This window comes from Nothoprocta perdicaria, unplaced genomic scaffold (genome assembly GCF_003342845.1).
Source record: "Nothoprocta perdicaria isolate Ctin4 unplaced genomic scaffold, notPer1 scaffold_36, whole genome shotgun sequence".
Taxonomy (NCBI): Eukaryota; Metazoa; Chordata; class Aves; order Tinamiformes; family Tinamidae; genus Nothoprocta; species Nothoprocta perdicaria.
The window spans coordinates 1,919,854-1,943,575 of record NW_020455599.1 but is presented as its reverse complement, the minus strand read 5'-3'; the positions used below and the strand labels follow the sequence as shown (position 1 = coordinate 1,943,575).

Sequence of the window (23,722 nt, the reverse complement as noted above, 5' to 3'; positions counted from 1 at the left end):
ATGAAAAAAGAATCACTTCTTCCAAAGCTTTGACAGTCTTCTGTCTAATTCCAAAAAAAAAAACTATCGAGGCCAATGTCCTTATGCATAAAAATGCACCGAGATGTCTATTGTAAGAGTAAGAGACCATTCCCACTTTATTTCCTCACTGTCACTCAGGATAAAGCATAAGGAATTCACTGAAGCTGTCATTTCTTAGAGAATACTTCCCAAAATTGTGACCTTGCAAAATGTGTATTTCAGTAGAGAAGTTACATATTCCCTTGTGAGGGTTCATCTCGTGCCCTCGCCACATCTTTGAGGCAGACACAGGGGAAAAAATGGTGCTGAAAGTGTATCAACCCTTCGAGGCGGGTAATGATTTCGTAGTCAGGAAGAGCGAGGCTGCCAATCTCGAGTCCCAGCATCCGGGAGACCACTTCCCGGAAGTCTGCCAGCTGCAAGAGCAAACAGAAGATGATTAATACATGAAATTAGATTAATAGATTAGAAGAAGATTAATAGATTAGAAGAAGATTAATAGATTAGAAGAAGATTAATACATGAAATATTAAGCAAATTCAAGATCTTTAAAAATATACACACACACATATTCATACAGATGCAAGCATTTGTATTAACAGTGCAAAATATCAGAATTTCTGCCATTGCTCAATACTGAGGGACACGGAAACGGAGCCTTTAGGGGCATACTTCAAAAAAACAAGTAAAAAACTGAGATGCTAAGGATTTAGGAATTTTTCTTCCCAGTTTGAAATGTTCCTTAATATACATCATGGAACTTAATCTGTCACTGCTGTAAAACCAACCAAAATTGTTTCTACAGATACATTAACAAGAGGAGGAAGGCCAAGGAGGGCTCCATGCTTTATTGGATGCAGTGGAGAACATTGTCACCAAGCATGAGGATAAGGCTGAGGTATTAACACCACCTTTGCCTTGGTCTTTAGTCCCCAAATCAGCTCTCCTCAAGGCACTTTGTCCCCTGAGCTGGAAGAACCAATGGAGAGCAGGAGAAACCCCCATAACTCAGGGGGAAACAGTGACCTGCTACTCCTTGTGGACACCCACAAATCCTTGGGGCTGGATGGGATCCACATGAGGGTCCTGGGGGAGCTGGCGGAGGCGCTTGCCAAGCCGCTCTCCCTGACCAGTCAGCAGCCCTGGTCGCTCATCAGGGAGGTCCCTGGCAGACTTGCCAGTGTGATGCTCATCTATCACGCTCCCCTATCACACTTGCAGCAAGTATCAGCAAAACCCTACAATGTGAGGGCCAGATCCTGAAGCAGGATATGAAGGAAAATCTCAGTGCCAAGACTTTGCCAGAGACAGTTTGCTACAGCCCAGTATAACACCTAAGGATCTAACCAGTTCAGAAAAATAGATATGGAAACCAAAACATATTATGGCACTCACGGAGTCTCAAAACTCGTTCCCAGCTATTCATTTCCAGCTTAAAAAAAGTGCCTGTATATTCTCTAGTGCCTATACCAAAGCTGGAAGCTAAAGGATTTTTAAACTCTGTATCAGATATATCAAATAGGCAGCAGAGATGGAGTTTGTTTACCTGTGAATGTAAAAATTAAATGTTAACAAGGCATTCCTGTTGAAAGGATGCAGTCTGTGGACTAGACTCCTGTAAGTCCCCTTTTCATTCTGCTGACTCAACTGCTGCCCTATCTTTATCCTAGCTGTTCAACTTCATTAGGGCAACAGGTATACCCAGCTGAATGACAATCACATTTTTATGTGATGGACAGATACTGATTAATGAGTTGGCAGAATTTAGAGGGAATGAACGCACATTAAAAGATATATGGAATCCTCTCTCACTCTTTTTGAGGAAAAAAATGGGTCATAGCTATATTGATTGGACAATAAATATTTTCAATATATGAATATATATCAAGCATATTCAATGGCATCCATCAGCAAGCAACCTAAATGGGAAGGCACAGCCCTTAAAGGAATCCTTTAAGCCAACCACTTACATGAATTCTAAATTGAGGATTGATTTTCCAGTTTAAAGGAATAACCCTTATAAAAACCCAGGTGGTTGATGGTTATATTATGACAGATATGGTACAGTACAGATAAAGCTGTAGAAAAGGCAGCAAAAAGGTTGACTACAAAAGGTTGACTACAAAGAAATACTCTCTCTACATAGACTCTTAGATGCAAAAATGCCAAGTCAAGGAACATCAATCTGAGTTCTAAAAAAATATAAACAAAAGCAACAAAAGATGGAAATTGAACTCTTGTTAGAATTCCACAGTATTCCCCACAAAGTAAAAGAAGTGTTTATATTCCAAAGTACTGTGCTGCATGCACATCATGAGCATCTTATAAATTTTATACTAAAATGACTAAGGACCTACAAAGATAGATGAGAAATGTATTTCAGATTTATAAACAGTGCTAGATAGAGATTAAGAACACAGCTTTGTTGAAGCAGTATAAGCTAACAGAAGCACCACAAAGCTCTCTATTTAAGGTTTTCTTCAATAACAGTTAATATTTCAAAGCTAGCTAATATTTCAAAACTAATTTGAAATAAAGGAAATGAATTATAAAAGGCAAGCATCAATGAAGACTTAAAATTAAATATTTGCTGCAGAGGTGAAAACTTATGCTAGATTTTCTTCAGTGAGTAATTACATCTGAAGTAAAAGAGAAAAAGAAAAGATGAAGATATCAACTCAAGACCAAGGAGAAGAGGGGGAAAGGGACATTTTATATGCTGTAAACTATATGCAACTTTTACCTAAAGGAAAATATAGGGGTGTCCTGCTGTATTAGAAAGAAGAGAAGATGGAGCAAGAAAGGAAGGATTGAAGAAAATCCTTATAATAAAGGAAAAAATGTGCACATGCTTGTACAAGCTGTCAGACTATCTGCATTAAACAATTCCACGAAAAAAGAAAAATAAATAAGCATGCATTTATTAGTAAAAGAGATTTTAGAAAGATTTTTCTGATTTAAAAATACCATGATAGTGTTAAGGCAATATTTAAGCAAACTTTTATAATCCAGGACAAGATGCTGTGAATATACCTGGAAATGTTCATATTACCTATATGATATTACTACTAACTTGCACAGCAGGAGCACAAGACTTAGGTTTTACAAACAGCTTTTCTCCCTGTTTAGCAGAATAGTTTCACCTTCAAGTGCACAAAAGGTTCCTGCAGTGTAGATGATTGTGGACTCTGGTGAATAAGTAGTTAATGTTTTGGAGTTTTAATTATTATTATTAACCCAGAAACATATCCATGTTCTTTGTTTTGGTGTATTCATGGCAACGTGCAACTAAGTTTTACATAAGAAATATGAAAAAATATACCTTGAAACAAATGGATCCAAATGTGTAAAAAAAGAATTTTTTATCCATCTTCTCCAAAATGGGATGTAAACAGAGCATGCTGCAGTGCACAAATACAAGGCATAGATTTATTTTCATTGTACTGCATGTATAACTTGAAGCACCTTACCTCTCAGTCACACTTGCTGCCTTAGCTCAAATTACTGCTTTATTCTGAGCTAGTATTTCCTCATTTGTGAATGTTCACACAAGTTTGAAGCACAGCTGCAAAGCTGCTCTATCATACCACATTCTTACGTCCTGAATGACACCGAGTACTTGTCAAGTGTATAGTCAGGCAGTACACACCTACCTGTCTCTCTCTCTTTGCTACTTCTGCAAGGGTTGTTTTAAGCACCTCCATTTCACTGGAAAGTGCTTTCATCATACTGTTGGCCTTTTCTTTATCTTCATTAGCTTCATGCTCTTTTAAATGAAGCTCAGATTTGACAGAGGTAAGTTGTTTCTCAGCCTTTTCTTTCAGTCTTTGCAACTTGCCTTGAGACTGATTAAGTTCTTCTATTGTTCTGTTCTGCTCCAAAGTTTTGATCTACAATAATAAATGTTAAATCCTTCATAGACTTTCATTTAAGAAAATAACAAAAATGGCTAAGTATACACATTTTAATGTTGTAATTTTCATATTAGTGAAATGACATTACTACTAATTCACACGGCAGAAGCAGAATTCTTAACGAAATCACACAGAAATGTGATATGCAAAGTTGTTGAAGCAACTGGCCAATTTCAACTGAATTTACAGACAGACTGTCGTTCCGAAGATATCTAATTTTCTGCTCGCTTTCATGAAGAAGGGATTGAACGCCCAAACCCCTGCAGTGCGAGTTCATTCTTGGCTAACCACTGGAAAAATCAACGTGAGTGTTGCCAGATGTTGTGCCAGGGTCCTTTGATGGAACTTGCACCTACTTCAGTCAATCAGCCATAAGACACAAAGTCACATAAAATGAAAACCGCCCCTATTTCCAGTAGTTGCAGGCTATCAGTAATTGCAAACTATTTGTTTCCACCTGAGTTAAACTGGATAGTTTATTACTGCTGCAAGGTAATGAACACACACATGAAAAGGATAATTTAGCATCTTGCCTATCTTATGTGAAATAAAAACTGTCTCCCCACTGTCAATCAGAATAAGTTTGCTGTAAGCAAATGAGCTATGTATGAGCTATGTATGTGAAAACAAAAGATTACAGCTATACTGAAGAGAGAGGAAGGGACCACATTTTTCTGGTAAATTTTAAGATTTATATTGTGCTTTATATATGCTGTTTAGCGTACCAAGGACTACTAAATATCCAAAACAATGCATTAATGTATTTGTTTTCCCAAACTAGATGTATTTGAGCAATCCTCTATGAACACTTTAACTGAAAATGAACTCCAGTTGTATTCAAATGGAAAAGAAAACTGAGTAGAAGAACAAAGCACAACATTTTAACTCACCTTAAGCTCATGGGTTTCGGACAGCTTGGCTTTGAGATCAGTATTAGTTTCCTTTGCTGCATCCAGCTGCTGCTGTAACCTCTCTATCACTTTATGTAACTTTCGGACAGCGAGAGTGGCCTCATCCCGCTCCACAGCTACGGCCGTCCTTGCTTGCTTCTCTTCCTCCAGCTGGGCTATTTTTTGCCGCAGAAGGTTTATGTGCAGCTCTTTACTTTCAAGCTTTTCTTTCTGAGTCTTCAACTAGTTTTAAAACCACAAGGGTATTTAAACCAGTAGTTGTAAAAGACAATGACAATGAGAACTGAAGGAACTTCTACACATACTGTTATGTAAATTTATTTCCCTTGTTCTGTGTGTAACCCGAGCTTCCAACTCCTCCTTTGAAAACTATATAAAGGAGTATACACATATGCATATATGTATAAACATATACAAACTATATACAGCTAGTGTGTATAAAAACATTAATTTGATGCCTCTTATTAGTAACTCATTATACATCTCTGTCCTTAAGTCTGTGCTTAGAGCAACTTTTAGAGTAATTTACATACAGACCCCCATTCTACTAGAATACTCGCACATAATGCAGCATCTGAGATTTGCACTTGTCAAATGCAAGAGATTAAAGACACATTCATTAAGCAGCCAGTGGCTTCAGCACTCATAGCTAAAATATTCCCATGTCTAAGTAGTTTATTAAAGCCCATGTGTAAGAAGCGGAGTCAGCACACAGTACAAGAAAGCACTAGATACTCCTGCAAAACAAAGGCCAGCAACTTAATTTTATAATGCTGGTGTCCTGGGAACTACCTGCTTTCTGCTTAGCTGAGCTGAACTACCTGGCCTTACTCTGCAACATCTGAAGGATATTCACACACAGCCTCCCTACTAAAGAGCTAGCTGCTTTCGGAAAGTCCACAGTGTGATTTGAAACCCAACTTGGGCACATTATCAAGACACCTAAAGAGGCAAAGTTCTTGTTAGAAACGTTGAACCCATGTTCAACCCATGTTATGCTAGATGGTAGAGAAGCTGATGCAAGATGCCATCCTTCCCAGTAGATCCTTCTAGATTTTAAGTCAATAATCATTCTAAAAATATTTTATTAATTTGTATTAAAAATAGAGATGTATAAATATGCATAGGATAACTATTCTTTAAAAGAAGGTATGAGAAGCAGTATCATGCATTAACTGACTGGGAGTCTTAACTGCAGCTTGGTTGCACAACTTGTTAAACCACTTACTACCTTCTCTTTATGTAACGAGGCCTCAGGCTTCTGCTTCTAACAATCTATCAGAAATACAACCATAACCAGGTTACCTTTGCAACAAACAGTAAGAATACACCTTTTTTTGCCCACCTTTCTTCTTAGGCTATATGCCATGGTCTTATTTTCAATCACTGCATCCCCTTCCAGTTTCACCAGCTGCTCTGCTCGAGCTAGAATCGCATCCATATTCATGTCAAACCCAACCTCCACTGCTATGTTGTCCAGCTTCATCATCTCATTAAGTTGTTCAAGAAATTTCAGATACTAAGATGGGGGGAAAAGAAAGAAAATAATAATAAAAAAAGAGAAAAAAAAAGATAACAGTGTAATTTAAAGCAATTCCTACCACACACAATTAATAGAGTCAACAACCATTATCCCAAGAAATAAGGCACACACTGTGATAAGACTGAAAATTCCCCAGTGGTCCTTCCTCAATGGACATGTATTTAGCTTGTAAGATCCTGGACCTAGTGTAATTATCTTCTTCAAGAGTCCGGCTTGGCTCCTGCTTCTCTACAGAAAGGGGTGTTAGATGTGCATGTGCGTGTGTGTGTGTGTGTCTACAGGCTCTCCATGGCTCTGCTCTTCCGCATGACCAGGCTCAGGCAGGAGGAGGAAAAGCAGCCAGACTTCCCACTTAACTGGGAACATCGGCCCTGTGGCAGCAGCTCTGGCCAAGGAACAGAGATAAAAGTGATTCCAGGGATGCCAGGGGAGGCCCTTGTGGTCTCCTCTGGAGAGGAGAGTCACTTGGAGATGGAGATTTCATATGGCATGGAGAGACACAGCAGTGTCAACACTGTCAGTACCGTGGAACCAGTAGCACCCTGCTTTGGAAAAGCAAATGCCAGACACAGTGGCTACTAATTTAAAAATTGCTCCAAAGATTATTTAATTGCTGTAATATGAATTTAATCTGGTGTACTGATGTGATACAGAATACCAAATACCATTTAATCTCTTCCCTCCTCCTCCTCTCCCCTCTTTTTTTTTTTTTGTCCTGTCTTCTTAGCCCTTTAAAAATTACCTTATTTCCATGGTCATACATTGGATCTCTTGTGAAAAGTGATGTTATCCTTTTCACTAAGGACTACATTTTCCTCTTTGTATATTTAATCTTCTTCTATTGTCCATATTTCATTCCTTAACACCCCAGCTTTCATTCGTTTTAGGCCCTGGTGCAATTTTTATCTGTACAGTAGTCTTTTATACTTGTCTTAAGCAACATATTTCTGTGTTTGTTCAATTTTTGTCTGATTTTCTGATCATTTAGGGAGTTCTTGATGCAAACACACATGGATTTTATTCCCCTTTCTATTTTTTCTTTGCACTGGACCTGGATTTTGCTCTGCTCTAACACATTTCTGTTGCTGCTCATAACCTTTTCAATAGAAAAACAGATGAAAATCATGAAGAAAATAAAAACCTCCTGTTTACTTCCACAACTGATGCTTCCACAATGATAAAAGTGGCAAGAATCTCTTTCTTTCACACTGTTTACAGTTCAAACAGTTCAAAACAGCAGCAGTAGAAGCACTGGTGCTGTTCATTAACAGCAAAAAAAGAACAGCAAAGATTTCTTTCTTGCAGCAACATCTTTAGAAAAAATAAGAAAGTAAGGCCACATGTTTCTCCAGAGAAGAAGCAGAAGGAAAGAAATTCCTTTTCTTGTTTGTTCCCAACGTGGTTGATATTTTATTCATAAAAGTTGCTGTATTATAAACTAATGCAAAACAGCATTGAGCTGTTGCAAAACTCAACAATTGCTCCCTGAATCACTAATCTTGGCTTTGTAACTTGCTACCACTCATCATACCCGCTGCCCTTCTTAGCTGCATTGAACGGCTGGTTTAGTTCTCCAGGTATTATGTCATTTTCCAAAGTCTTAAAATGTGGTTAATGTTCCAAAACAAGAGTGGTTTTAGTCACCGTATTGATAGAGCAATTTTGGTAGCCACAAGGGTGCAAGGCTTTAAAGGAATCAAGGACAGCAGGACCTCGAGATGCTGCGGATCAAATAATATACAAGAGGAGGATGGAGCAGCTTTCAGATGAGAGATCCTTACAGGTTTTCTGATAGAGATGCAAGAGTTTTTTGCACGTTAAATTGACTTTGAAATCAGAAATGTATCTGCTTTTTGCAATTAAAACTGTTAGTCAAAGATATTAAAGTGTCACACATGCTTTACTTTGCTAATCCACGTTACTTGCAGCACTGTAATACTCAAGCTGATCAATGCAATACAATTAACTATCCCTCTGGCTTTACTAGTTTTTATACACAGGTAAATAAACTGTGCAGTTACCTTCTGTTTCTCAAGCTTCAAAGCATCTTGCATCACACGTCCAGACAGCAATTCCTCTTCCAAGTGTTTCAGTTTATCCTGGAAAGTCTCAGATAGTTTCTCAGCTTTCCTTGTCCTCTCCAGTGCTGCCTGGTACAATGTGGTCTGATTTTCCAAAGCTTCAGTCAATTCAGCTATTTGAGTTTCAAGCTGAGATACCATCTAGGGAGCAAACAAACCAAGGGATGGGGTTAGATAGGTACAGAAATGTTTGATATGAAAAAAAATCACTACTCAAATTATTGAAAATAAGGTTAAAAAACTCTTTAAAATACATATATTTGAAAAAGCAAGAAGAGAAAAATCTATTGTATCCACTGGAAAAAAAAAATGGCAGGAATAGCTACACATGAGGCATTCAAAAGAACAATAGAAACGGTATCTAAGATGAGTCAATCAACTAAAAGGAGCGAGTATCTTTAAACAACTATTTCCATATGAACTAATTTAGACACAAACATTATAGAGATGCGGGCTAACCACTCAGAGCTGGCAGTCAACGAGCCTGCTTTAAAAAAGGGCCATATGATCTCCAGGTTGTCACAAAGTCGAGTAGGAAAAAATGGATGAGTGTTTTAGAAAACACCCACGATATATAGATGAGAACTGAGATAAGAATAAGCAAGTCCCAGAAGCTTCCTTCAACTGTTAGCTTGTTTTCAGAGGGCACTTAAACTGTTTTGCTAAATGCTTCTTTTCTGTAAGGATAAAAGGATAAAAATATTATAACAAGAAGCTGTATGATGATTCTGAAAACAGTTGCAGCTGCACACTGTTAATCCTGCAATTGGTGCACAATAATTATTTTTAAATAAGTATTTATAAATTAATGCTTGGTATCTGATTATACCACTGCCAAATACTGAATTATCAGTTTTTATTCAAAAAACTGCTTGTTTCTCTCTTTCCCTCTCTCCTGTTCTTCCTTCTCACTTATTGTTTAGATAATTCATTGTTGTGCATTTTTAATTCAGTTTTCAGATACTCATCTCCCAACAGTCTCTCCGTTTTAAACATCTGTTTGCCTCATGGCAATAAAATAAACAATAAGCATGCAAAATCCCCATTAATTTTAATGACACATAAAGGTTTCCAACTTCAACCACGATTAAACACAAACAATACTTTGCACCAAAACTGCCTGGAGAACACTGAGAGGTTACTATTGCTTGTGCGGTGGTGTAGAGTACTCAACAATAAGAAAACCATAGGAACTCCCACACCATCATCTTAAGCTTTTCTGCATCAGATCCGTCACTCAGTAGAAAACACAGATTTCAGTAACTCGGGTCCGCACAGAGGCTGCGGTGCTAAAGATCATAAACACAAAAACTACCACAGAAGGTGTCACCACAAAACCACCACGCTGCAAGTTTAAGAGCATCCAGGATGTCTTCAAGAGCATCCAGGAGGCATCCAGGGTTTCTGCTGCAGATCAAGCAACAAATTAGGAATTTCCTGAAACTAGGTTGCCCCTGTATTCCCCGTGCCTGATCCAGGGGTTTATTCAGGCTGCAGTTTTGGTCCTGCTGCTCTGAACCCCTGTAACTTCCTGCACAAAGGCTGGTGCAGCGCGGACAAGCAGGGTGCCAAGACAGGCAATTCCTGCGGCTGCCTGTGGCTACCTGGGAGCTTCCCTGGATGCCACTTGTCTGGCAAGAAATTCCAGATACTCACTTCTGGAGGGGTCTCTTGCAGCAGCTTCGCTCAGTTGTGCTCCTCTCGTTCTGTAAAACATTATCTTAAACATCCCCAGTGTTACATGCACACACATGTGCACAGAGTACAAAAACTTTTGAGATTCTCACCAGCTGAAAAGCCTTAGAGCTGCCACTGCTCTCACCCTTGTCCTTATTTGAGCAAGGCTACATTTTGCTTTGCTGCATCCCACTCTCTGTTCCTAACATAAAATTCCTTGCCCCGCTGAGTCCTTTCTTGCAAGAAGCCTCTGAACACTCTGAGGCCCTTTATTTATTAAAAGGTCTTTATTGCCCTTTTTATAGGTTCTGTGGAGGGAGATGAGACTATCACAATTATGTTTGGTATTCAGAATGTGGCAGCATCATGGATCTATATAGCAACATACTTAACAATTTTCATTTTCTTTTCCACTCTATTTCCACTAATTCCTCACATTCCAGTTGCATTATTTTTCACTGGTCACTGGTAAATCCTAAGTCACTATTTATATTATTCTGCATTGATCAATGTCTAACTTTATCGGTCAAATTATTTTCCATTTGTTCTTGTTTGAAAAAGATATACAAAAAGAAACAGACACACAGCATCACCCGTCCTCCTCCACATGCCATGCAGGTGGAGAAGGCTGAGAAGGGACCTGAGCAGTATCTATAAATGCCTTAAGGGAGGGAGGGAGGAGGATGGGGTGGCCTCTTTTCAGTGGTGGCCCCTGACAGAACTAGAAGAAATGGCCACAAACTGAAGCACCAGAAGTTCTGCAGGAACTTAACGAAACACTTCTTGACAGTGAGGGTGACAGAGCCCTGGCACAGGCTGCCCAGGGAGGTTGTGGAGTCTCCTTCTCTGGAGGTCTTCCAAACCCGCCTGGATGCCGCCCTGTGCCCCGTGCTCTGGGTGACCCTGTGTGTGCAGGGGGGTTGGACTCAATGACCTCTGGAGGTCCCTTCCAACCTTCAGGATTCCATGACTCTATGGAGCCCAAGTTGCAGCAGGCGCACAAGCGCACGCACGGACACAGCAAGGCTGCGCTAGCTCTGCAGCAAAGGGCTCCTCCGTGGCAGCAAAGGAAAAGCAGACAGGTCCTGAAAGGAAAGTGTCCCTTACATTGCAAATCAAATCACTAAGAATTTTGACAAAAAGAGCCATAGGAGATCTCCGTGGGAGCAGTAGTCAAGTCTAATCAATTTTGGCATTTATGAGTCTGTTGTATCAATACCCATGGCTGAAAACTGATGCAATTAAGACTATTCCAGATCGGATCGGCTGTTGCTCCCTCACATCAGATGGGCAGGTCGTCAGGAGCAAGAGCAGTTTCAGCCCTGATTTAACCTGCTGTGACAAATGTCCTCACCCTCACGAGCAGGAAGCACTGACCCCGCCGAGGTCAGCCCGGGGCTGGGATTCACGGGAGCTCCTGCACGGAGCCTCCTGCCTTGGCCCCCATGTCCCCGGCTGACGTGTTATGAACAACAAGCGCCAAACACATCCACAGGCTGCCCAGCTGCATTCAGATGCTGCACTTCTTGTCAGAACTGCTGCAAAGCTCCTTAGGATGGTAATTCAAGCAGTATCTTAATCCTGCACTAGGATACTTATCACAAGACATTGTCATTGTAAATGATGATTTTTTTGGAATAAAATTACAGTTTTTGATAGTGTTAATGTCTAATATGCAGGCCATGAATAACATCTGGGGTCCTTCAGAGCACCACAATTCAAATCTTCAAGAGCATTTGAAATTGCCACGGAAAAATCTGTCTTACACAACCACATCAAAGAAGTGCAATTAATGCATTTCTCACGTGTACTTTTAAAACTTTTCACAGCTCTGTTTGACAGATGCTTGCACTGACACAAGCCAAACAAACCTAACGGGACCTGGTTTGTGTGTGGCTGTTGGGTTCTTGAGCTCTGTACAGATGATGCTCAACTCCTAGAGCAGCAGCAGCAGCAGCAGAGCAACCCTCCATCCCCACAGTGCTCGTTCATTAGCAACATTTTAATCTCCAGCAGAAAGGCCCGGGGCTATTGGACTCAGACCTAGCTGGGCTGGCATTGCCAGAGTCCAGCCACAAAGCAGCTTGCCTGAAACACCAGCACAGCCCCGTCTACCCTGCCACAAAACTTCTGATCCTCATTTGAAATTGTTTTCCATCAGGCTTGGCAGTTTGCTGGGAATTTGGGAGGAATCCTTGCTCTAAAACGTATCTGAAGACAATTAATATTTTTCATGACTGATCAATAGTAGAACATACAGCTCTTAAAACAGAATAACATACATATCCTAAACCAGAATGTTATATCCAAGTCCTGCAAAGAAATTCACCAAAAAAATGCAACGGGACCCTGATCAAGAAGGTCGTACCAGCGTGTTTATACCTTGCAATCAGAGCCTTAGAAACTGCTTTTAATTCTGACTTCCAGAAAGAAAAACAGCTGATTGCAAAACAACTTTCTGGATGACACATTGAGTGCTCTATTAGCACTGCACGCACAAGTGCTTCATATTGGCATTTTAGCTTATTTATTTCAAAGCCCTTGATCTTAATATAGAAACCCTTCTGAGAAGAGATGCTGGCAATGTTTTGGTAATACAGTGCAGCTCAGTGCAACACAGTGCAGCTCAGGACAATGCAGTAGAACACTAGACATCACTCAATGTAGCAAGGACTAATTTCACCCAGAAATATTGCCCTTGAAGATGTTATTTGTTGTTCTGGAACTTCCTGAGCCACAAACTGATGGTCTGGATCATCATCATTCTGGAGAATATTATGTATTAGCACATAAGTGCTGTACTTGCTGGCAGAGGCAGCAATGGTGCTAGGCATATCTGACATATCTGCCCCTCTACTATTTAAAAATAAACTAACTAAAGGTGACAGGCCCAAGACCAGCATCTTGGTTCCACAGCACAGACTTAGGCAGCAGTAAGTTAAAGCCAACACTTGCTCTGTCTTAACAATTGTTTTATTATCATTTCTTTTTTAAGGATATATATTTAATGTTGAGAGCAAAAACGTTGAAAAATGAATGCCTCAAATTTTCAGGCCCAAATTGCAGACATTTTCTACCGAACAGTCAAGAGGTCCTTCTGGGGGAGTGAGAGGTTACAGCACAGCAAGCAAATAAGTTCTTATCATGCTATGGAAAAACTACTTGTTTGCTGTAACTTTCACTTCTTTAGCTCTAAAATAGGAATACTGATGGTTGTTTGGAGAAAAAAATGAAACTGATTATTACTGTGCATGTCCAGAAAGAATAACTAATTATTTATACAGCGTATAGTAGTTCCATGTAACAGAACATGGCTTTTCAAAGCAATGCTCTTACTTGTAAAGCAAGACACATTCCTCAAGAAAGTGGAAAAAAATGTTGTCCATGCAATGAAATATGTATGTCAAATATGTATGCCAAACAGCACAAGCACACGTGCCATTAGCTTATCATTAGATTTCAATTTTGAAGCATTTTGATTATGAATGCCATGCTCCATGACACACTGTAGCAAAACTGTAGGGACGTTTTCACATAACCTGTCTGTTTTCACTGAAATTTGGCACACAGTCTTTCAAACTAAGGTTTAAGAGAGCATCAGGAGATGTTTTAAATTGTGGATAGAACCAAAACAAACAATTTTTGCTAACATTAAGTATCATATCAGCAGAAGATGCTAGAATCATAAATCTGGCAAGGACATAAAAGTTGCTTTTTTTTGGCAGATAGAACTTTTGATTTAATGTGTCACTTTTTAATTAAATAACGGTCCCCTCTGACAATATTGTGCTCACAAAACAAATATCTGTCCTTATCAACAAGAAAGAAATTTGAGTGCTCTGACCAGCAGCAAGTCAGGGCTGACCACAGACGTTCTCCAGACTCCAGTGCTAGAACCTCATTTTCTCTCCTGGTTTAGTAACACTGCCTCCCCTTCTCCAGGGCTGCCTCTTCCCAGGCCTGCCCTTCCTTTGCAACCTTTGCCAACGCAGCCCAAATGCTGCAGTTGAAAGCGTTCGAATGCCTGCCCTGCTCCTCCTCCTGCTGCCTTTCTCCTAAAACAGGACGGTGTCAACAGCGTTTAACTGCAAGTGCAAAAGCAGGTTTCTCTAAGCGCAGGCCTGGAGGCCTAGAGGGAAGGCTTCTGCCCTGGGCAGCTGAGCACCTCGTCTCCGAGACACAGCTCCGAGGAAGGCTCCCCTCCTTGAAGTCGCTGCTGCAGCAGAAAATCCCTCCTTGCTCAGGAGGGACGCTCAGCTAAATTGTAGTGACCAGGCTGCCACTCCTGAGGTCTGCTAAGAGGCACTGAAACCAAGTTTCAGTGTTTTAACGAAAAAATATTTCTTGCTTTTTCTTAGCATGTTATTAATTTCGTTCCTGATCTCTTCCTATGTTAAAAATATGTATGTTTTTGGCCTAATAATATGAAATCAGACAAGCCAATTACAGGTACCTAATTTGAAGATCCAAGCAAAAGGAGACAACATGCACATAAACAAAACAGGAAAGAGCTAAAGAGAACAATAAAAGAAAATCTTAGGAAAATCTAGTAGCTGCACACTTACTATTTCTTTACTCTTCTCCCTGCAGCTTATTTCTTGGATCCTCTCCAAAATGGCCTTCTCAGAAGGTTTAACTGTTGCAGACCTGCTGCTGAGCAGGGTGGCAATTTGCTCTTTCAAAGAAACCAGAGAGTTCAGAGCAGCCCTGGCCTCTTCTCGGCTGTTCTTCAAGCTCCCATCCAGCTCGCTGGAAGATCTCTTCACATGGAGCAGCTCTTCTTGGGAGGCTTCCCAAGCTCTCTGGCTGGCACTCAGTTTGTCTTGGAGGCTGCCAATCTCAGTCTCCAAAGTTTGTCTTGCTCGTTTAGCACTGTCAAGATCCTACAGCACATGGAAGATTGAAACAGACTATTAGAATCTGTTAGAAGTCCCCAGCGCAGGCAGCAAGGCAGAACTTGCCTGCCAAAGCAGACACCAAGGCAGAAGTGAGTGTTGCGGTGGGGGGAATCGGGACCTGTAATGTTCTTATGGGGCTAAGGACAGCGGGAGAATTCCCACTGACACTAATGAAAGCCCAAAAGATGCCGTGATCACACCGTGGATTAACCTGCAAGAGAAATACGTGAAGGAAATTTGCAGGTTCAACATAATTTGGGGTTGTAAAACAACTGCTAAATTATGTTTTCATTCAGAAAATGAGACTTGGAAACCCACTAGGGAAGAAAATGTAACACAAAGAAAGTTAAAGTTACCATTTGTGGGAAGAAAAAGCATGAATACACAAAAAGCTTTTACATATACTGTTAATAATAGAATTAATCTTTGCTGAATGTGACAAGATTATGTACAGAAATAACGAGTAGGGGAAAAAGGATGGGAACAAAAAAATAATGGGGGAAAAAAGTTGAGAGAATAAAGTGCAAATACTCAAATACCAATTTCATCTTAAAAAATATTCTTTTATCATGGTTCATATTTAGCCTCGTACAGCCACAACACTTTCATTTGAAGCTCAGACCTTCTAAAAGTAATTTTCTCTCTCTCATCTGATGAGCCAAGTCTCAGCTTGGAAAGCAGAAAAATAACCAGCTTCAGGATAGTCGTATTAAAAGTGATTAGGATAAAATCTGCAGTCAAGACAACTAAAGGTGCAGCACGGAGTGTGGATGTCTTCATTCTCTGAGGTATTATCTGACGGACAGATACAAAAGGAAGGAATATGCCTTCACACAAGACATAAAACTAGACGACTGGATGGCATATTTAAAAGAGTAGTTAAAATTTTTTAGAATCTTCAGTTTCCAAGGGGAAGGTCAATACCTGGATTGATATCAGCTGGGATTGCTTTCATTGGTATTATAGAATTGCACTGGTATTAAAGAATTGGAGCATAGCAAACCAGTTGCACTAATGGAATACACGTTAATCAAGCAGTAAATCTGGGAAACATCATACAGCTCAGGAGCGAGGACGGACAGAAAGGAGCCTGGGAGGCACCCTTGGAAATAAAACGTAAACATGCCATACTAAAATACTGAAATTTTTAAATAGCTTCAAAAAGACTAACAATTAAACACATAAATGAAAACAAACCAAAACAAACCCTGTCATTTAGGTAATCATTCATTACTACCCATTTCTAAAGTAGTTGTAAACCTCTCTTGAAAACAAAGGTTGGTGTGATTCCTTGTCTTTTTCTCCTCTGTATTCTAAACAAGTCCTATTAATAGATATTTCCCACCTTTGCTGAGTAACATTACAGTAATTACAGCAAAGAGTAAAGTGTGATTTATTTCAACTATGGTCTGGAGCACTCTCTATTTTTCCCTTCAGAGAACCAGCACAAATGGAGTTTGCTGGTACCAGGGAACTTGCCTCGCCATGTTTCAAACTGGGATCATCGTCAAACAAACATAACAATCAAAAAATTCAAGGAATAAAATAGGTAATTGCAAGCCTGTGGATGCCTAAGCTTGAAAAATATATACACTCAATTTATAGAATAAGTAGTAGTGACATTGAAAGCTTTGTAACACAGAACAGTCGTCTTTGACGACTGTCTTGAATGGAGAACATTCCCTCATCAACTTAAGCAAGGTCAGTCTGAATGTTTGGATACTAGAATCCTGAAAGTTTGGATGCTAGAATCTTTAGAAGTGCTGCCCCAACTAGAGGTAAAACCCTAGAAGCCTGATGTGCTCCTTGTGAGGAGATGAAACAGTTTCCATCCCTAGAAGACTGAAAGAATGGAACCATAACAGCTCGTGTTTTCTCTTTGGTTCCTCAGTGTTAATGGCTAAGGTCCCTTAGCAAGGTCTCATGAGAAATAACATATGCAATACTAGATGAGCTATGTTCATGGAAAATGCATTTAAGTCAGAATAGGTGACAGATAAATTAACTTGTAAAGAGAAGAAAAAAATAAAAAAAGACCTGGATTTAACACTGTAAAGCAAATTCAGGGAGATATGATTGTATTAAAAAGGCAGAAGAAGGAAAAAAAATAAAGAATACAAAGCCTGATTCTGGTTTACCTACTAGGTATAATATAGCTTCCCCTTATTCAAATATAAGTTCATGTTTAAAGTATGGGAACAAAAAGAATGGCCAGAAAGGGCCTGTTTAAGCTCTCAGGACAGGTTGTCTCACTCTAACTTTACTCTTGGACAGAATGTGTTACTTAGCTTGGTTAGAGGTGTTTTCACAAGACTTGGGACCCTCCTGGTACTTAATAGTTCTCTTCTCCATAACCAAATCTTTCTTCCCTGAGAAATAGCTGTTGGAAATGTCTTATCTCAAGGAAACCCAGTAAAATAACTTTTAGAAAACTAGTGATATTCCATAAGTACTATTTAAAAGAGTATTTTTCCTTGTGTTATTCTTATGCCTCAGAGACACTTGATAACATTCACACTGTTTTAAAAAAAAAGCTTCTGAGAAATTAGAACGTTTGTGCAAGTAACAGTAAAGCCTATGAATGTGCAAACGGAAGCAAAAATATCAAGTTACAAGTGTCAGCAGAAGACATCTAATCTCAATTCTTCAATTGTGTTAACATTTAATCTCTGTATATTGTCAAGATTTAAAAACAGAGAGAGTAACCACAGAAAAATGTTCTCTTTTTAGTAGAGATCCTAACCCTTGAAAGTTTGTCAAAAATACCTTTCATAATACAACTTTTACTGAAAAATAATTTGAAATTACTGGAAAATATCTGTAAACAAGACAAACATGCACATCATGTTATTATCTACCTTTCTAAGTTCTTCCATGTCTTGATAGTATCCTGCTGCCTTCTTCTGCTCTTTGGTCATTTCTGAAACAAGTCTCATGATAGTTTCTCTATTAGCCTTGGACTCCATCTCATGGGCATTGATGGCTTCTTGAAGAGCAGCAACCTGGCTTTTTAGTGTCATATTTTCTTTACATATTTCACAGGCCTAGAGAAATAATTTTAAAAAGTAACTTTTTAAAAATGCTTATCAGTAACCTATATTCAGCACAATAGACTTGCTCCTAATCACCATAAAAAAAAGCACGTTGTTTCTAAGACACGTAGGTTACATTTATAATTGCTTTCTACTACTCCATTCTAAAATATTATACAGGCAATCAGAATGAAAACCATATTCCCACCATAAACCCACATCTTGCTGTAAAGTGGCTCAGACATGCTCCCACACAGTCTCTATGATCTATTAAAGATGTGGAGAGCTACAGTCACTCCTGTGTATATGTGCTTGACTTGAAGCAGATCAGAAAAATGAAAGCAGATCGTGTAACTATCTTCATGTGAAAAGCAGACAGTGTTGGTTTGATTTGTCAAGGCTTTCATTTGGAATGAGGAACAAAAATCCTCATTTCATGCTTGAAATTCTTTTAGGCACAGGGAGACTTGAGCTAGTAACAGCTACTTCATCAGTGTAAGGATGGGGCCAAATAACTGGTGGGTTGATGTTCTGAACAACTGGCACCTTGAGGAAAAAAAGTAATAGTTTCATAAAGTTTCCAGGTCAATATGTTACTTACAAGAAGCAGAACAGATGAGTGCAGACACCTCAAAAAGTATCTAAAGAAAATTAGGAAAAAAAGGTACCCTAACTCCTACCAGTAAGATGGCTCTTAAGATCCAGAAGTGCCAGAGCACTTCTGTCTGGATGATACATCAACAATGATGTAGAAAATAACCTAGGTACACATACCATGACACCAAACAGAAAAACAATTAACTGTTTTCCTAAAGCACACATTTCCCAGTGCAAACTAGATTTAGAATCTAGATTAATGTAATTAAAAAGTCAACACCTTCTTTTTTAAACTCTATGCCCGATTATTTAACCTAAAGCATGTATGAGTTACAGTTTACCACCAAGTATCTTCTCCTGGAATGATAACTGGCCAGGCTGCAGTAAAGCATCTGTTACAATTTACAAGTGCTTGTAATATTATGACAGCAAAGGCTGCAAGACATCATTGTGACACATATTTGGATAAATTTAATTTATTAAGCATTCCTTAGAAGTAGAAATCTTATAATAATATAACACAGCAGAATTTCCCCAAATACGTGGCATGCTCCTAAGCGAGGGAAAAATAGGGACAGAGAGAACATTCATACTTCTACATACACATTTTTCAGGAAAATATCAAAGAAATAAAGCAAGTGGAAGCTAAGCTCCCACTCAGGAAAATTCTTTTTACAATCTGTTAGCCTTCTGAGAAGCAGTTAATGGCCAGTTTATCCTAGTTTTATGCATATTTGTTTTGTCTAATTAAGTTGTCATGACAAATATTTACAAAAAAAATAAGCTTATTTCGGGATTACCCATTGTAGTAATAACACACAGCAAAACATTTTTAAAAGTCTCATCAGTGTCTATTAGAAAGTCCTTCTCCTACACATAATCACCTTTAAAATTAAATGTTCCTGTGGTTCCTCCTTTTCTCCAATGTCTGTGTCCAAGAATCCAGAAAGTTGTACAAGCAGCTCCTCATGTTTTCTACTGATCTTCAAAGCTTGAGTCTTGCTTTCTTCACACTCATTCAAACATTTACTAATAAGAAAAAAAGAAAAGTAAAAACACAGCTTATCAGGATGAATGTTCTCTGAAACAAGCAAAAAACATTACCTTAAAATTACTGCTAGCTTCTGTAAAATAATTTTTTTAAAGTTACATATATATCTTATTTAATACATGTTACTTGTTAGTTGCCTTATGTGTAAGCATTTCTTCATCATCTCTTTCGACGAGCGTTTTAAAGAATCTTCTGCAGTCCCATCATTCTGAACACCAGATTCCATTAAAATGCAGGAGCTGGGTAACGTCAACACAGAGTCCACTCAAAAGACAAGTCCACAGGCAAAGGCAAGTTTAGGAAACAAATACTGACACAGTCTGCATAGGCAAAAAACATATAGGAGATGTAAGCCTTGTCCATCACGCTGCAGCGCTGAGCCTCACTCCTGAGAAACAGCCGTGGTGAAACCAGCCTTTCAAAGAGAGCTCTAAATAATCATGTGTGAAATCCAGCTGTCAACCCCTACATCAGAATTTCAGAATACACAAGAAGGAACAGAGCTAAATCAGAAGAAGGAATTGCTTATACTCTCAGTATCCCAATCAACACAGTCAGAGGAACTGATATCAAGGTATCCACAGCATTTATTAAACCCAACATGGTTTTGATAACAGATGACATTACCAAAAAAATGGAAAAAAAAAAAAAAAGAATTTTAATTTCAGATTCATTCTCAGGGATAACACATATTAAAAAGTTTTAAGGGGTTAAAATTGAATTCTTGCAAGAGCTAGAAATGTTCCAAGCTTGTAGATGAGAAATGAGGTACTTCTACAGTGCAAGCAAGTTCTTGGGAAATATTTGAGCACTAGGATAAAATGAAAGCTAAGATGCCACCAAGTATCCATCTGATAACTTGAATAACGTTTTCTTTTTAATTCTATGACAGCATTTATCTCTAAGAGCACAGACCTGCTGCACCTTCTCAGGGTGAGCACACTTGCAGTTTGGGGACTCTTAGTTTTCACTTCTCTATCTTTCTCTAGAATGGCAACTACTGAAGTGACAACCAATCTATAATCAAAAACCATCACGAAGCACTTAGGGAAACATCTGGTGGTTATGAACACGGTAGGTTTTCCTTTCACAGGAAGGAAAAGCACTAGTTCCTGCTGCGCAGGGGGTGAGGGGAGCACCACGCACACCGCGCCGCAAGCCGGGAGCGCTGCTCGAGGCCGCGCGTTGCGGCCCACAGAGCGCAGGCACCTCGCAGTTCCCCAACCCATGTTTTTCTCCATCACGCCAGCAAAACTAAGCTGAGCGATGGCTGCCGAAGTGCAGTGCTAAAGGGGGATACCTCAGCGGTGCGGGGCGCTGCCGGCACCGGCCCTGCGTGCAAGGCACGATACACGTGCGTGTGAACGAGCCCGACTCGGCACAGGGGCCGGCTGCACCACAGAAGCGGTGCCCAGGCGCCCCGCACGCGTGAGGCCGGTGTCACCTCCGGCCCTGCTTTGAGTGGGTCTGCCCAGGTGACCGGCGATGATCCCTTCCTAGCAAACCTGCTCCAGGAACCCACGCACGGGGCCCGCGCGCTGCAAGGCCCCAGCGCTGCCCACGCAGAGCTCGGCGCGCGGTCCCGTGGAGCAGGGCGCTGCCGGAATGCCTGGATCCCAACAACCTGCTGCTTCATCAACGTGTTATGGAGCAGCTGGAAATCCTGCAGGAAGGCAGGAAAGGCCTGAACTGAAAGGCAAAGCTGCCCAGTGGGAGGAGAGGGACCCGTGTGAAGGAGCCCAAACGTGCAGTAGTTCTAAGAGAAGCGGCACATGCCACAGAAACCCCTGGTCCCACATACTAATGGTCAACTTCACATTCAAGAGGAGCTGAAACGTCCCAAGGCTGAGAGCTTTTTTCAAAGCACTAACAGATTCATGAATGAAATGCTTGGCAATTCAGAGAGTCTTAGTGTTAATACGAGCTTTTATAACACTAACAATGACTTTCCAACCTTTTACTAGATTCTAGACAGTTTTGCACTATAGCAGCAAAGCCTATATTAATCACATTCTTGAAATCCACAGGCTCATTTTTGAGGCAAATTTTACAAATTAATGGCAGTAACATAGAGAATTGCTCTTTAAAAATATAATTATTTTTCATTTTTACTTTTTGAATTAAAAAAATAAAATTTACTCTTTAAAGCCAGAGCACAAGAACTTCACATATTATGACTTGCAGTATATCTTTTTAAAGGTCAATATTACTCTGAAATGACAAAATAAGCCTTTATATGCATTGCTTCTTAGTGACTGCCATTTCAGATGTGTTCAACTGAAAAATATCTCCTTGACTGCCAAGCATGCAAACTGTTCTGTGGCTCAAAAATCAAGGCACAGCATATACAGAACTGTGACTGCTTCTAAAAATATAGAATCTGAAGTACAAAGCACCTACTTGACAACTCTAGGAATAACCCTAATTACCTGCAGTGCAACCATACAGGTATGAGCACCTACAAGATAGGCAATGAGATACAAAAAAGTGGAGAGCAGCTCTTGCTCAGTTTTGCCAGCTCTTCAGAACTAATGAGCAAAGACATGGGAAAAAAAAATAATATTAATAATAAAAAAAGCTTTTAACACTCCAAGCTCTAAAAATACCTTGGCAAGAGTCCTGTTGAGTAGAAAAGTACCATTTTCAATAGGAATAGGAGAGGGGTACAAAATTTATTAAACATTTTTGACTCTGTCCTTGGATATAGAATGCAAGTGTGGTTTTCATGCCTCCTGGCTTGCTTTTGCCTTTTATTAACACTCAAAATCCTGAATGTCTTTTTATGACTAGTCATGTGCTATAAGATGGTCAGAGTAAACAACTAAAACTCACTAAGCCAGTGCATTGACTAGTATGAAGTGGGAGCACACAACCATCAGGATTGCAAAAAAAGCATGAGAATGAAGAAAAAACGCTCTAAAAGCCTATGAAGCAGAGTCACAATCAGATTAACCCAGCACAAACACTTGCAAGAGTGTTTGTGGCTTACCTGTCCCTTCGTTTTTGCCAGTGCTCTGGTGGAACACGCTGGGCGTGCAGCAGCCTGGATCTGGGATCAGCACAGCTGAAAGCCACACTGTACCTAGTGATCACCTGGAGCCGTCCCCCATCCTGGCTCCCAGCCGTTGGGTGGCCACACAAATGCAAGTGCTCATACAGTGAAATGGGCAAAACGGAGCCACCAGGCAAGGGACAAGGCTGGGCTGGGGGGCCTTCACAGATCTGTGCCACATAAAACTGAGCACATCACTGTCATGAAATCCTACATGACACGTGCTCATTGGATACTACCAAGGCAGGCAAGCAGGGTGGAAGAAGGTGGCCTTTTTGTCAAAGATAGCATTTTAAATCTTGGCAACTGTTATCTTAGAGACTGTGATGTTTACTATGCTTTTAGGAAGCATAATATACTTTTTTGGCTTAACTATTCCCTTGCTTATATTGGGATTATAATCTAGAGTCTTTGGCAATCTACACCAACACTCTTCAGGTAGGGCTTTTGGCAGCTGAGCTGGTAATAACCAAGCACACTGTAGCAAATTTCTCCAGCTGCTAAAATAATTTAATTATCCACTTGTTCACAAAGCCTGGAAGAGCTATGCAAAATACTGACTTGGGAAATGCAGACATATGATGAGCACTCATCCTGTTCTTAGCGAGACCATACTGAGATAGAAATGGTATTTTCACTTAAATACCAGCCTTGCAGTGGTTACAAGAAGGAAAAAAATAGTCCATTATAACAGCCTGTCAAGTATTAATTGATATTCTGTCATTGACATCAATTTTGAAATTTTAGAATTTGGAAATATTCATGCTGATCAATTTTATTTATGAACAACATTACTGACAGTCTCCTTCCTACTGGCCAGAAATATTAGCAAATATGCAGAACCCGATGCCAGAACTGACAGATGAGCATGCACTTAAACAAGCAAACAAACCCACACAGTAATGTTAAAAAAAAAAAAAAAAAAAAAAAAAAAAAAAAAAAAAA

General features: G+C 39.7%; 1 protein-coding gene across 1 annotated transcript in view; it reads right to left on the bottom strand.

The window, feature by feature from the left end:
- Nucleotides 1-239: 239 nt before the first annotated feature.
- The window catches only part of CCDC170 (coiled-coil domain containing 170), a 34,828-nt gene continuing 11,345 nt past the window's right edge, over nt 240-23,722 (bottom strand). The window contains 8 exon segments of the mRNA XM_026044396.1: nt 240-437; nt 3,675-3,911; nt 4,826-5,068; nt 6,192-6,365; nt 8,411-8,611; nt 14,713-15,030; nt 17,904-18,089; nt 19,559-19,703. Coding sequence (XP_025900181.1) covers nt 240-437; nt 3,675-3,911; nt 4,826-5,068; nt 6,192-6,365; nt 8,411-8,611; nt 14,713-15,030; nt 17,904-18,089; nt 19,559-19,703 — 1,702 coding nt within the window.